At 37.0% G+C, this 15,830-nt stretch overlaps 1 protein-coding gene across 1 annotated transcript in view; it reads left to right on the top strand.

Annotated features, from left to right (window-relative positions):
* PIK3CB (phosphatidylinositol-4,5-bisphosphate 3-kinase catalytic subunit beta) overlaps positions 1-15,285 on the top strand; it is a 58,087-nt gene extending 42,802 nt beyond the window's left edge. The window contains exons 16-23 of the mRNA XM_084291778.1: positions 1,473-1,651; positions 2,141-2,250; positions 2,546-2,624; positions 9,621-9,788; positions 10,245-10,368; positions 11,417-11,562; positions 13,101-13,233; positions 13,749-15,285. Of these exons, the coding sequence (XP_084147904.1) occupies positions 1,473-1,651; positions 2,141-2,250; positions 2,546-2,624; positions 9,621-9,788; positions 10,245-10,368; positions 11,417-11,562; positions 13,101-13,233; positions 13,749-13,886 (1,077 nt within the window). The 3' untranslated portion in view covers positions 13,887-15,285. The remainder of the gene's footprint in view (positions 1-1,472; positions 1,652-2,140; positions 2,251-2,545; positions 2,625-9,620; positions 9,789-10,244; positions 10,369-11,416; positions 11,563-13,100; positions 13,234-13,748) is intronic.
* The last annotated feature ends 545 nt before the right edge of the window (positions 15,286-15,830 follow it).

A 15,830-nucleotide genomic window follows, 5' to 3' on the forward strand; every position in this document is an offset into this window, starting at 1 on the left:
CAGACCATTGAAAAGACCATCTCTTACATGAGTGCTTGTTAGTATTGTCAAAATCATAAAAAGATTAGGTGATGAAATGCTTAAGCAATAGACCTAAGGTCAGTAAAGTTTTTGTGCACTTCACAGGAAACAAATGTCAGTACAATCAAAGAAGGGGCAAAAAAATTTCCAACTGTGCAAACACGGAAGAAATTCAAAGTAGAAATACTTCAAAAAGTTCCTGTTTGTACAACACGGGTTCCATTTTGTTCCCTTGTCACTGATGTTTGTACAGCTCCTAGAATAGTGGAAAAGCAGAGCGCTTTTAGTTTTGACAGATGGCTGACCTGGCAGGTCTCCATTGCCTCAGTTTTATAATCAAACTCCATACAATTTCCACAGCATCCTGCTTAACAGGGTTCAGTCTGTCTGTAAAAGTGGTAAGTCTTGACTCAGCACCTTATAAGTTAGACTGAGGCTTCCTTGAATAGAAATAATCTTTTACAATTATTTAAATTGATGCAGTTTGCTAGAGAATATTGCAGCACATTGCTGAGCATGTTAACTTATGGCTACCGTGAATTGTTATATACTTTGTATTCTGCTAACAAGTTGCTTAGATGTAGATGCAGCGTAGAAACTATGTTCGTTGTATGTGCTATGTAGGTTTGTTGTCAAAGGGCTTTTATCTGTTAATGTTATGTATATTTACATTGCTAGTTTACTTGTTTTCTTATAAACTGTACCGGTGGAAGACTTTCTAAAACAGAGGAAGAAAAAAAAAGCTAAACGTGTCTTTACACATTCTAAAAGTAAATATTGCTTAGATGATGCATGCAGATTTGGAGCATCCTAACTGATCAGAGCATTTACCTTATGCCTAATTTCAGCAGGGTTTTAATGAACAAACTTTTGCAGAGCAGAGTCTTAAATATTGAGCATGTGTAGTTGTGTATGTGACAAATGTCTGCAATTTGTGTTGTGGCCCCATGTTGTTGTTTGCAACTAACTGGATGCATATAATGCAGCATCTTCATCCATTGCTTCAAGTAATGTTTGAATTTTGTAGAAGTATGATACACTCAATTTCTGTTGACTTTAGTATGGATTGAGGCACCTATGCTATGCCTTATTTAATTTGTGATGGAAACTGAATTTTGAAGGTGTCTTTTTGTAAATTTGTCATACATTAAAATGTCACTGTGTTGGAGATACTAAGTCCTGCTTAAAAAGTGACTTGAGGTTTCAGAGATTTCATCCCATCCATGTTTTTGTTACAGAAATGGTACTTCTAGGACATAAATAATTTCCAAAAGTCTATTGTCATTTGTTTCAGAAATGCCATCTTAATTTCTGATTATTATTTCCATTTTATAGAATGTTGTAAAATTGCTTTATATTTCAGATAACTGCTTTTTGTTTTCATACACAATTTTAGATTGTATTACATGCAAAGTCAAACCAGTAAATTTTAAAGATAAAATTTCTTTCAGGTGGAAGCCCTTAATAAAATGAAGACTTTAAACAGCTTAATTAAGCTGAATGCCATGAAACAAAGCAAAGCAAAAGGAAAAGATGCAATGCACACGTGTTTGAAACAAAATGCTTACAGAGAAGCGCTTTCTGACCTGCAGTCTCCTCTGAATCCTTCTGTTATACTTTCAGAACTACAGTAAGTTAAGAATGAGTGAATAAAGTTTCACTGTAGCTTTTGAGTGGGAACACTAAAGTAGAAACGCCTATGTGCTTGAACTTCCTTTGGCTGTATTGTTTAGCAGATATGCTGTCACAGGGAACGCTTTCTATAGTGAGAGAAGGTCTGTTGGCAGTCTTCCCGAGGTTAAATAGCAGTAAAGTCTGAAGATTATTGTGATCCACAAAGAAACTTAATACTCTCTTAGTGAATGTATTACCATAGCTAAACATATTTAAATATAAGACTAAAAGTGCCAATCGTGGTGTTCAACATAGTTGATGTTTGACAGACTCATCCATAACTCAGTATGTGCTGATAGCATAGTAGCTGAATGAAAGCTGAGGTAATGTTTAAGTAATTCCAAACTGGAAATCTACATTTTCTGTTGTGTTTTTGAACAATGCTTAGTCCTGTTCAACTGAACTATTTTTAGTTGACTATAGCATTTGTTATATTTTCTTCTAGCGTTGAGAAGTGTAGATATATGGATTCTAAAATGAAGCCTCTATGGATAGTATACAACAATAAGATGTTTGGAGGAGATCTTGTAGGGATCATCTTTAAAAATGGTGATGGTAAGCAGTGCTGAGCACTTCTTTCTTTATTCTCACACTTGCACTTAAGCTTTGTTGCTCTGTATTGCCATAAATTAAACATGGCTTACTATTGCATCAGCAAACAAATTAAGCATCTTTTTGACTAGTTTTCAATCTACAGATGTTATCAGTCGTAATGATACGGTTAATCCTGCTTTCACATTTAGGATTGAGGATTTTTAGATAGCTTTTTCTGAAAGCCTTATAAATATTAGATGGTTTATCTACAACACTCTTGAGAAACTGAAGTAGCAGTTTCAACCTTCCATTATAGATCTCCGGCAGGACATGTTGACACTCCAGATTTTGCGTTTGATGGACATACTTTGGAAAGAAGCTGGCCTGGATCTCCGGTAAGGATCTCTTAAGGGTTTGTTTATTTCAGTGGAGAGTCCACTCTTACCAGTAAAGCTTTCCTATTCATATGCTTTCCCCTAAACATCTGGAATGATGCCAAAAGGTTTCATTTGTCATAGCCAAGGTGAGCAGGCTATAGAAGGCACTTACCTAACTACATGGCTTCTCTTTGCAGTTTATTCCCCAGATGGCCCACATTACAAAATAATTTAGCCATGAAAAGAAATAATGTAAGAAGTGAAGTTAAACATTGAGATTTTTACTTATTATCAAGCAGGATATTTGTCCTTGTGCACTGTGTCTTTCCCAGAGTATCTAAGTCTCCATGGTGATTATAAATTGCGCTCTCCGCAATGAAAATGAAAACATTTTACTGTTTTAAGCCAGACAAAAAGCATTGTATGAGGTGAGGAAACAATTCTTGACCTAAAGGCCCAGCAGGCAGGTTCTGTGCATTTTGTTTAATTCATTGGTTGGTTTCCTTTGGGTTTTCTTTGTTTTGTTTGTGTCTGTGAGCTTTCCAAAGGCATGTATTTTATAAATTTCTCAAGTAACAAACGTGTCTATTAACTGTCATAGACTTTTCAGGTGTATGCAAAAATGGGAGTTCACTTTGTGATTTATGGGAATTACAGCTCTTAGGTTCTACTGCACATGTGCAAGTGAGGTACCAATGCAGAATGCAAATCTGCTGTCCAATGAAAAGATCTTTATGTGAAGGCTTTCTGTAATCTATCTGGTGTTTGAGCAGTACTGGTTGAAAACTAGTCATTGAGGTTTGCACCTGGAATACACAGGCTTTTCTAGCAGGCAAAACACGCTTTATAAATTAGTCAACTTTAGGCATTCTAACCTGAGAGTGGGGTAAGAGGAGGTTAGGACTGTTTGTTATAAAAGTTCGCTATCTGGTTGAGAATTACCAGAGTTGTGGAATATCCAAATAATCAACCTCTTCTTTTTTAACATTTTCTTATTTCTATTGGTCTTATTTCTTAATGGTACATATGGTTTGTACAGCCATGGCCATAAATGAATACATTTCTGTCCAAGTATGTTTTTGTTTTATTTTTATTTTTATTTTGCAATTTCCTACCAAATGTAACAGGTTTGTCCATCTTCTACCTACTATATAGGATAGAAGATTGGGAACAGTCGATATGGATTTACCAGGGGTAAATTGTGCCTGACTAATCAGACTGCCTTCTGTGATAAAATGACTGAATTTGAGGAGATGTCCTTACCCTGACTTTAGCAATGCTTTTGAGTCTGCCTGCTGTGCTATTCTTGCCTCTGAGTTAGGGTGTTACGGTCTGGATGGATGGGCAACTACATACTCTGCCTGAAGGCTGAAAACAAATAAGTGGTTGCTGGAGTCTAAACATTTTAATATTCTTAGCCTTGTCAATAGCCTGTGGTGAAAGTCTTATTTGTAGGTAAGAAAAAGTATTTCCATCTGTTTTATGCTTGCTACCTGCTATTCCCAATTACTGCATATTTTCGGTTGTATTTTTGAATTCTGATAAATAACAGGTGATCATTCATGTGTAAGACAAGATTCTGTAGTAAGATGAGGCTGGCAGGAAAGGTGATATATTTAGAGCCACTGCTATACTGGGAAAAAAAACAACTCTGCAGCTTCCTCAAAATTTGTACTTCAAAATGTATTTTTGATGCCATTTCAATGATGTAGTTCTAATATTATAAAAATCAGTGGAGAATAAGCATGGTGTCCTAGTGTATTTAGTACTAAAGAGGTTTTTATGAAGTTTTAAGTCAATAATATTTTGTGTTAAAGCTTCCATTCCTTCTTGCAGGCATTGTAAACACCTTTAACATACGTTCTGAAGTCTCACTTAGCATTCTTCTATTGTTAAAACACCGTTTGGATGTCAGAAAACATTTTCCAGACCAGGAATATCTTTGAATCTTGAAGTCTTCTCCAAAGCAGCTTTCTTACCTTCATATACTTGATAGGATAAGCTTGTCTTCTTTATAGGAATACTATTCCAAAGTGTGAGGCATTGTTCAACATTATAATACAACCCTCCAGTCTGAGGGAAGCTTTTCCAGCCAATCTATGCACCAGATTTAGTTAAGGTAATTGTCAAATTCTAACTTCTTGATAGAAAAATAGTTCTAATAGTTCTAATGAAGATAGATTCGTATCAGATTCATATTTTACTACAAATTGTTTGGACACCATAAGGTCAATTTTGTATGCCTATGAAATAGCTGAAATCATTTATATTAATTGTAATTGTAACTGTTGTTTATAAGGCTAGAAATACTTAAATATCATCTGAAATACTTCATTTGGATTCTTTCATCTCATTTTTTCAAATTTTGTTGTTCAAGCATTACGTGCTTCACAAAGCACGTAACAGCAGCCCACAGATAATCTCTTAACCTTTCAGGAAAATGTGCTACTTGTGGAAATATTCTTTAGAGTGAAGTATGGGATAAAATAGGAAAGTGAATTACAGATTGTTTCTGGAAGTGCATGTTTGCTATGAGGTAGCTGAGTGTGTTTTAAGTTGAACACTGATTTGAGGAAACTAGATAATTTGTATCATTATAAATAGACTGTGAGGAGACTGATCCAGCATTTAGGGGCAAGGACAACCTCTGGCAGCTGTGGAATCCCAGATGAGGCATAGTTCAGTTGCTGCCTTCCCAGAAGCTCAGTTTGTGGTTCCAGCCAGGGCCACACACTGTGCCTAGCAAACAGGAATAGTGATTGGGAGTCATCAAATGTGCTTTTCCTGACTAATGCATTTTTTTTAAACTCAACAAAGGGAAACCAAAATGTGGCTCTGATTTTTCTTAAAACTCTTATAAGAAGAAAAATGTAGAAAGGGGAAATAGTGAGAATGGCAGTTCTATAATTGGCCTCTTCCATTTATTTACATAACTGTGAGCATCTTCCTTCCATTCATCCTTTCTTAGTTCTGATTATAAAATAAAATCCTGGGATTGAGGTAGGGCTATAGTTCTACATCTTACAAAGATTTTAACGAGGCAACTGTCAAGGAGAGGTTCAGAAATGGCATTAACTGGCAACAGAACTGGGCAAAACAGCCCTCTGACCACCTGGAGGATGACAGTGCAGCTAAGTTACGACTTTGATCTTTAATCTATGTTTGCAGTTTACATACTTATTAAGAAGAGATGAGTCCAAAATCTATGAATCTGCAGCAGTAGTAATGAGTTTTGTTGCCCTGTTCATGAGTCAGGACTTTTGGATGACCTCTCGTTGCTTGGGTTAAGAGACATCTCTATCAAGTGACAAAGTAGTGTCAAATATTTATGATTTCCTGAAAGATCCTACTTCATACATCAGTGCCAATGAGTGGAGTCTTTTCTTCTTGCTTTTTATCATCCTTTGAGGTTTACATTTCCCTGATGCTGTTGCTTCCCTTTTTCCTTTTGTGGATGCATAATGGATTTTGTGCTTTTCAGCTTTCTTCCACTACTATGCTTGATACCTCCATTCAAGCAAAAAGCAGGGCTTCTAACTTGTTTCACAAATGTAAGTGCAGAAACACTTGCTGCTTGCCTCTGTCTTCTTCGAGAAGTTACTCCCAGTCAAGAATATCTTGTCACAGCAGATCTTATAGCTTCTCTGAAGCAGGGATCAAATGGCAGCCAATGTGCTGCCATTGAGGGATTCAGGGTAGGATCACTTTCCTTATAATTGTACTGCAATTCCCAATCACTTACTCATTAGTAATTTAATATGAAATCTTAGCCCAGTCTGTGTGTGCTACTAGAAGTGTAAAGCAAGCACAAAATTCCCAGTGGGATTTCTCAGCTCTGGAGAGGGGCACCAAATATATGTGGGTTTTGAGATCTGCAAAGGTGAAGGAGAACGATTTTGGTTTTGTTTGCTTGATTTTAACTGTCAACTAATTTGTCTCATGGGTAAAGTAGCCTCTTTCACACATGGTACGTTCTGTTGTTTAGGTTCCTGTGTGTGCATTCTCACTAAATATTGGAACAAGACCAGGGTTTGTATCAGAAAAGGAAATTTGTGTGTGTGCAGCAGGATGCAACAGTGTTCTCCAGTAGGTCCTTCATCCTGGGCTGTCACTGGATGGACTGTGGAGTGCAGAGCTGAAGAAAACTTCAGGTGCAAATTGCATCTGCTCCTGAGTACAGACCCAACCACTAGACAGCAAAGGCCATCAGCAATGATGAACACTACTCTGTCATTTGGAGAAGGCTGACTCAGAGTTCAGTTCACCTTAGGCATTAGTCAGTCAAGTACCAGAGTAATTTGGGGGGGGGCGGAATATATACTTTAAATAACTCCTGCCAGACATACAAACAAAAAACGTACCAACTAATTTCTTAGGCAAACTATTTCAACTATTTCAACTGACGTTAGCAAGGTATGTGCTACTAAACTTCCTCGGTTCTTTCTGTAGTTTCTCTACCTGTTTCTTGTACTCTAAGTATAGGCAGTTAGGGAACAAATTTACTCACTTAAACAATGTTTATATTGAGGTTGCAGCTGCAGAGTGACAGAAGGAGACTTTCAGAGGTTCAACCCCCTGAAAAGTTAAAACTACAGCTGTTATTTGTGCTTCAAAAATAAGTCTGAAGTCATGCATGTGGGCATAATCATAGTAGATGACATAAACATTCCTCGTAAAAATAATAGAAAGTTACCTATTACAAATACCTGTCACTGCAGAGGAGCAGAACATCTGTCTTCCTGGCATGCTGGGGGGTCTGCAGTGTGCAGCTTTGAGAGCAGACCTTGCACCAAAAGGTGTTGCTGTTGCTTTACCTGTATTGCGGCATTGAAATTGTGCTAAGGGAGAAGTTAGGATTTTCTGTTGCTTTTCTAAGTCTGAGGAATTTAATCGTTGTTGAGTGATCTTTACTGTGGTGAATTGTCATAAAAGTATTCAGTACCTAGATACTTCTTGGGCAGACAGAGAGAGTTCTCCCAACAACTTTTTCATTTCATTGCCTGTCTGCAATGAGTTCTTGTTTTCACTGCCTTAATTTGTGTGAAGTCTGATATTAAGTGGTCTTGTGCAAGTGAAATCAGAGTTCACAAAAGCTTTGAAAAATATATTTGTTACAAGTTTAAAGTGTGTCATTGTCTTGAAACTGCTGCACACGAAATTCCAGAGAATGTGTTGATCAAGTCCCAGAACTTGAGGTTGTATTTAGAAATAATTAAATTCTTGAAATAAAGAACAGCATTAAAGCATCTTTTCCCCTCCATTTATGGTGCTTGACAAAAAATGAAGCGGAGAAAGAAAATTATCCTATCTATCAATCCAGAATCGCTGTATTGATCTGTCAGTGGTCTTTATACGACGTTAGAAAGTAGGGAGCGTATCCTGCTGACAGATGTCAAAGTCAGAAAGACCAGGATGAGATGGAAAGGACCCAGAGGATTTGTCCCTAAGTTGACTCCTGTCAAAGTGTCTCTCTGACAAGGATGTTTTTTCCTCCAGTTGTAAGCATACAGTCCTCAAGGGGCTGAAGGCTTTCATCATTGTTTGCTTTTGAAGGGGAAGTTGTTGGACGGGTGCCCAGTTAAGCTGCAAGTAGGGTGGGTTGAAATGCCATGGAAGAGGGCCAGCGTGCACTTTAACCTGGCAATACTTGGCTTACGTTTGTCGTGTCGTGATAAGGATGGGCAGTGCTTCCTCGTGTCCTGAGTGCTGGTGTTCTGTAATTGCACTCGCCCTGCTGTTCGCTGGGAGAACCCCTCAGCACAGAAACCTGGGGTTTTTAATTGGGAAATGTATCAGAATACTAAAGGAAAGAAGGTTCCAAATCTGCACTTCTTTTTTGTTGGTAGTTTGAAGTTAGCTGTCTTCTAAAAACCCTGTTGAATGTGTTTTTCTGTTTGCTTTGTTGCCAGTGGAAAAGAATCCCCAGCTCTAGGGCTCTTACTGCTTATACCCCTTCAGCTGTGTTTTCACAATTAAATTTTCTGGAATTTTATTTATTTTTCTTCTGTGGCAGGGGATAGTAGGCTGTCTCAGTGAAGAGATGTACTTCTCTGAAGCAATCAAACATAATACCCGTTTTGTGTATAAATACAGATGAAAATAGCTCCACCAGCAGTGCCTTCTATCTATACACACATGCAAATTTAATGGCCTGCAAATCTTTACAGTGCTACTCTATAGTTGCGTATCTGTTGGTATCTGTTTTTTTAAATATGTGGATCTGTGTCCAGAGTTGAGAGAATATTTATGACCCAAGATGCCTAAAATGAAAGTAGACACCTCTATTTGTGGTGCAGTGCTTTTGAAGAAAGCAAACGTGATGGTTTTACTCCTCAGAAACAAACAAAAATCTTTGGAAAAATGCACTTACCTGTTTAGACACGTCCACTTGATTCAAATTGTTATTTATGTCTTTAATGCAACAATATTGTTGTAGAGTTTTTTATTAGAGATAGCGTATAAATGCACAGGAATATTCTTATGTATCAGGTGAATCAAAAGATGTATTCCTGTTTTTCATTAGCTTTCTACACTTTAAAATTAGCAATATCAGGAAAATAGTATTTTTTGCGTATATTTTCAAAAGTGTTTTTTAGCATTTTAAGTTGAGTTAGGAAGAATAGGGCAAAAGGATAAGACCCTGGTTTCCATTTACACAATTTATAGTCTAGAATAAACTTGTGTAACAGCTGTTCGTTTAGCTAGGAAATTAACAAATGCAAATAAAGGGCTCCCTCTATGGTTTCTCCTATGAAATTACAAGTAACTATGTTCAGTAAAATGGAAAAATAAGGGTTGCTCATAATTTCTTTTTCTAGATATATATATGCAGTAGGAAAAATAAATGTTTTAAATTAATTGCTGATGTTTTAACTTTGCAAGTAATATCTGTATATTAACTTCTAGAGTTTAATGTTCAAGTTAAGTGAATATTCAACCCTCTGAAAGTATCTATATACTAACGAAGCATTCTAACTGTTTTTGTTTTTAACATTAATCTTCATTTTGTTTCAGGATATTGCCCTATGGCTGTTTAGCAACTGGAGATCACTCTGGCCTTATTGAGGCTGTTTCTAGTTCAGAAACCATTGCTGATATTCAGTTAAATAGTAGCAACGTTGCTGCTGCTGCTGCCTTCAACAAAGATGCTCTCTTAAACTGGCTGAAGGAATACAATTTAGGGTAATTTCTGTAAATATTTTCTCTAAGTGTTTCTATATGTTATAGGTGTTAAGGAATGTGTGTTTATTCTGTCAGGTATGCTTTTTTTTCTTTTTTTTTTTTTTTTTTTAGTATAACAAACTCTGACTCAGATTCAGGTTGCCCTTGGAGTTCAAAGAGTGGTCCAGATGTAATTCTGATATTTGAAGCATTCTGGTTTCATATTGTTGAATAAGTTATTCTAGACTAGGCCAAACAAAAGCCCCAAGAAAACTACACAGGTCTTAAATCTTGGTGCCATTGCCTTTCACAGTATTTGGACTTTTCTCATTCTCCATAGCTGCTTGTGGCTGTGCAGCCCCTCTCTACAGTATTCTCTCTTCAAATACAATATTCTTTCACAACAATCCTTTTTGATGTTAAGGCATGACATGAATTACTAGTAGAATGCACTAATATTTGTTTTGGTGTTTTTAGAGATGACTTGGATCGAGCCATTGAAGAATTCACTCTGTCTTGTGCTGGCTACTGTGTAGCTACTTACGTGTTGGGGATTGGTGACAGACACAGTGACAATATCATGGTCAGAAAAAATGGCCAGGTAAAAATCCTTTTTGTAGGCAGAATAACAACAGCATCTCCTTTGTACAAAGATTTCCTTGAAAACTCTGATTTCTTTAGTGTCTCAGTAGAATTATGTCTAAAAGCTGTTGGATTTCTTTCATTTACTGAGCATTGAGGAGAACTTTAAAGAAAGGTTTAAATGTAAGACTAGTTGAAGGAACAACCAATGCCTGTTTAGTAAGCTATTCTTTGTCTGTGAGACTGTTCTGTAGAAATTTTTCAGAGCATCTGAAAGGCCTGTTAATGGTTCAGATTCACTGATTAAAAGTCCTCTCAGAATATCCTGCAGAAGACCATCCTTAAATACACGAATTACAGTTCCGAGCAATGTATTTCTCCTGAAATTTCTGTATTTCTGCTGCAGAAATTTTCAATATGCAGCTGAGTGCCAGTATTACTCTTTGGCTATAAACCTCAAAACCTAGAAACTAGGTAAAATGAAAATGCATTTGCTTGATGAATTGTTACTTTCTACTCTTTTTTTTTTTTTTTCTGCCTAGAAAACACTGGAAATGGTTATAAAAGTGAGAGTTTTATAGATGTTTGCAGTGTTCTTTTAAGTCTTTACCTAGTAGAAGAAAGCTGAAATGCCCTTATCGTTGATTATGAAATGGGGAAACTGTCACAGGTTCCTTGGGATTAATATAAATTCTACTAGCTTTGCTTCTGCCTGTAGGAAGCCCTTGGATACAACGATGTTAAGCCTTGTGGGCTTATCGCTGGGCTAATTTTTCTGATATTACCAGTAAGATGTCAGAAGCCTGAAACTGAGTTAGTCTTTTCCATGTTAACTTGTAGCAGTGGTTGCTCATAAAAGTGTTGATATCACTGACTTTTAAAATAAATCTTGAAACACTGTAAAACTAAACACCCCAAAAACATTGCAGCCATGGGCTATGGAGAATAATAACATCATGAGGTAACTGTTCTTGATACCAGCATCCTGCAGAGGTATTAGAAAAATGAAATTGTTCATTGGAGAAGTTATTCACTTCTATGTTTTTTGTTTTGTTTTCTGTTTTTAGCTCTTTCACATAGATTTTGGGCATATTCTTGGGAACTTCAAATCCAAGTTTGGAATTAAAAGGGAACGGGTACCTTTCATACTCACCTATGATTTTATTCATGTTATACAACAAGGAAAAACAGGGAACACTGAAAAATTTGGTCGGTGAGTATTATTTTGATCTCTTCCTTTTGTAACTGAGATGATCTCCACTGATTATATGCAGCACAGCAAGAACCTCTGTGGATTTGGTTTTGCTAATTTTCCCATGTAACTGTGTCAACACATTTATGTTACAATATACTTCTCTACTTAAACTAGAATATGTATAAAGATTACTTTGTACATCAGAAACTGCGGTTTTGCAGTGGAAAGGTACAGTCCCTTTTTGTCTTCAGTAGATGATGCAGGAGATGGCAGCTTCTGCTGTGCTTGTTCTGTTGTTGTTTTTGTTTGTTTGTTTCCCACTCTTAAACCTTCTGAAGCACTAGGCACCAGGGAGGGACTCCACAGACTATTTTTCAAGCAAGATGAAGCACTGTTCTTAAAGGACAAACTCGCTTCTCCGCTTTCTGTCCATCAATGTGCATTCAGTGTGCTAATCCATCTTGGGTTAGAGACCTACAATTGAAAACAAAGGCATGTGATGATGGAAAACTACACTCCTAGATCCCACTTGTTAAGGCAGATTTTTCTTTTTCCTTTCTATGCCACTCCCACCAACTGATGGGACAGTCATTCTGGATGTTTTGCTCTCACTTAGCTATCAGTCTTCACAGAAGGAATTGACTGTCAGAGAAATAAAATAAAGCATTTAGATATGGATTGAGAAATATAATGGCTACTTCTGGAAGAAGAAGCTATGCATACATTTGTAATGGTGTGTCTAGGATGAATGGGGAAAAAACTGCAATTGAACCATTTCTCTCCTAGAGAGTGAGCAAATCAACCCATAGCTCCATTTCTAAAAGCATAAAGTAAAGGCTGTTAGGTGACTGTGCTACTGCAAGACCTACAGAATATGGTGTACTTTAAATGGCAGGAGGATTCCACTGTCGCCTGAAAATTGCTGCAGAAGAGAATTTTTCTTTGAAGTGTAATTCCTTAGTCTGAAGGGGTCTTCCAGTTTCCTGTGGAAATTTACAGATTAGACAGTGGGCAGAATACAGTGACCCATCTAGGGATACTGAGCAAGTTCTCAACTGTCTGTATGATAGTTCTTGATGCCAAATGTGGCAGTCAGTTCAATTTTGACCATGGTAGCAGGAAGGAATTACTTTACAGGGATAGGCTGGATTGGCAGGAGCTACTATGGAGCCTTTGACTTTCCGCCATAGGTCCACTACATATCATCACCAGGGCATTTCACCTACCAAATTATCAGGGAGGTGGAATGCTGGCATTACCTTTGTTTTTTTTTTGCTCTTTCTGAAGAACTCTGCTTATTGTAAAGCTTTTGGACTTTTGTACAAATGTTTTAAGGACTTTTTAGACAGGTATGTGATATTTTGTAGTAATGCATTGGAGGTTCTCTAGACATCTCTGCACTTTTTCCTATAAATGTCGATTGTCCTTTCTACTACCATGTTCCTAGGATGTATATTTTAGTCCAGATAAGTTTTTGGAAATGATTACATATTTGTCAACTGTGTAGGTTCTCATGTGTTGTGTTCATGGCATGTGTTTTGTGGTTGCATATAAAGGTTCCGCCAGTATTGTGAAGAAGCATACTTGATTCTACGAAAACATGGAAATCTATTTATAACACTCTTTGCACTGATGTTAACTGCAGGGCTTCCAGAGCTAACCTCTGTCAAGGACATCCAGTATCTCAAGGTAAAAATAAGATTTATAGCTTATCAGGACCTAACATTTTTCCAGTATATGAATTTTGATTCAAAGATGAATAAATTTTAATTGGTTTCCATTTCTCTCAAGATTCCCATAGAGTTCTCAAAGCATTATTTTTCAGCTCTGTAGAACAAAGTCTGTGTTTTGTCCTCTGAGTCAAAGGAGACAGTGAATATATGTTCCTCTCAGCCATTCTATGATGAATTCTGCATCCCTGCATCTTACATGTAGTCAGTTCACGGGTGGTTTGCCTCGTGGCTCAACACACAAGCATAGACCTGTTAAGGTGAAACTTGCTTAATTATTTTTTAGTTTTACCTTTAAACCAGGAAAATGTCGTTGATGCATTGTTAAATGAATAATAGATGAAAAAGTGTCAAAGTATAAAAAAGCAGAATGTGGATTGTGTTAAGAGGTGAAGGAGGATCTAACTATGGTTTTAAAATTTCTAACAAGACTTTTTTTTTCATGTGTGTTTTTGTCTTGTTTTACTATCTTAGGACTCTCTTGCCTTAGGGAAGAGTGAGGAAGAGGCACTAAAGCAATTTAAGCAAAAATTTGATGAAGCACTCCGGGAAAGTTGGACTACTAAAGTGAACTGGATGGCTCACACTGTTCGGAAAGATTACAGATCCTAGAAGATTTCTGGATTTGCACTAAGCTGAATGTTACCTTGATAAGTGTTTTTGAATGGGATCTGTAGTATGGACCACCAAAACTTTATTTAAATAAGAAAGGAAACAAGGCAACAACAAAAAGAAAGGGGCTGAAATAATTTCTGATTCTTTTGCACTCTGCTTCTGAATGCTTGATCCCAAGACTGTCTCTACAAATAGTGAACAACATGGATAATCAGTTCCTGCTGACTTTGCACGCTGAGAGCTACTAGGCATTTTTAAATATTCTTTGGTACTTTATGGAGATGTAAATATTTGTTTGATATGTTAGGGTAATGTACTCTAACACACTTAGGAGGTTTGAAGACCTCTGACAGGACTGTTTTTTGTTTTAAAATCAGGACTTGAAGAGTAAATTTTTGTTGATATTCTAATCTAGCTAAAAATGACCGTGTGTATATTTTTCATATGAATTCTGCCATAGTGGCACAGATGCATTAATTCTACTGTAAATAGCAACCGCGGTATCATTGTACTACAGGGAGCTGCTTAATGTCTTATACTGCTGCCAAAAGAGTAGACAGGCATTTGTAATACGGGGGGAGGAGGTGGTGATAAAAGGAGAGACACCTCTGAAAATGGTGCAGCATCCAAATGTTCAGGGTTGCGCAGTTTTCTTCCCCTGACATAATACACACAAAAGAAGTCCTTCAGTAAGAGAAGGCTGGGCCAATTCCAGACATGTCTGAAAATCCCCCCTTGATAATGGTCTCCCATTCAGCCCGTAGGTAGGGCTTTGTTTTCAGCTCCTTAGGAGATGAATTTATTTTGGGTTCAACAAGAAATTCCTTACAGCCATACATAGAAATTCTTATCCTCAGATTAGGTGTGCCATGCAAATGTACTGACTTATAAACATGTATGGAAAATTTTCATTAAATATAGTACAGTGAATTTTAGAGCATACATACCAAAAACCACAATGCTTTGGAAAGCAAGTGTTTATGAAAAAAGATCATTCCATAAAACACCAATGAGAAGTCATTAATCTTTCTGTATTTATTAAAAGCTTGCAGTAATGTTGCTTTACCGAGATATCTGTGTTGAAGATGGTTACTGAAGAAACTGGATTTGTTTTAATTTATTTAGTGAGGTACCAGGCTTTTAGGTGCTTAAATGGAGAGCAAATTTGTTACGTGCAATAGGAACTGCTGGTTAAAAGATGTAACATACTGTTTCTGAACATCAGCAAGATAGACTTTAACTACTGCTTGTTCTCCAAAGAACACTGGTAGCTCTCAATTCTTGTTGACATTTGAAAGAGAATTAAACATATATATTTACTTTTTGACTAAACGGTTGTTTTGCATAGAAATGTTGTTTTATGTAGGAATTTAATTAAAGGTGGTTTTACTTTGTTGAGAGTGGTTATTTTGTTTTGGTTTTGGATTGTTTGGGTTTTTTGGTCCTAACTGGAGAGCCAGGATAGCATTTTACGTACTAGTTTTATTCTCATTCTCTTGCCCTCACTCTTGGGGCTAGTCTGTATAAAATGACCTCAGCTTCTAGAATATTGTAAAAGTAACAAGTTCTTTCTTGTTATCATCATATTGTAGTGATGTAATAGTATTTTAGTATTTAAGGAATGCCATGTTGTCCCCCCCCCTTTTTTTTTGTGTAGAAGCAGATGGGATGAAGGGTTAAAAAGAAATGATTCTGCATTTGACAACTCTGAAAGAAGTCATTTTATCCTCATACAAATTTACATGCTGTGAATTAGCTAAGTAATAATTCCTACACGTGTTATATTTGTCTGTGAGCTGGAGTACTCAAACATCTCTGGGATGCCTTGTTCAGGGAGACACAGCCTTTCCCAGAAGCTGAGATACAGTTGGCCAGTTCATCTTGACTGGCCAGTGTGCAAGGTGTGTGGTAGGAGGGAGCATGGTCCCTTGCTTGCCCCTG

This window comes from Netta rufina, assembly GCF_964035555.1.
Source record: "Netta rufina genome assembly, chromosome: 9".
Taxonomy (NCBI): domain Eukaryota; kingdom Metazoa; phylum Chordata; class Aves; order Anseriformes; family Anatidae; genus Netta; species Netta rufina.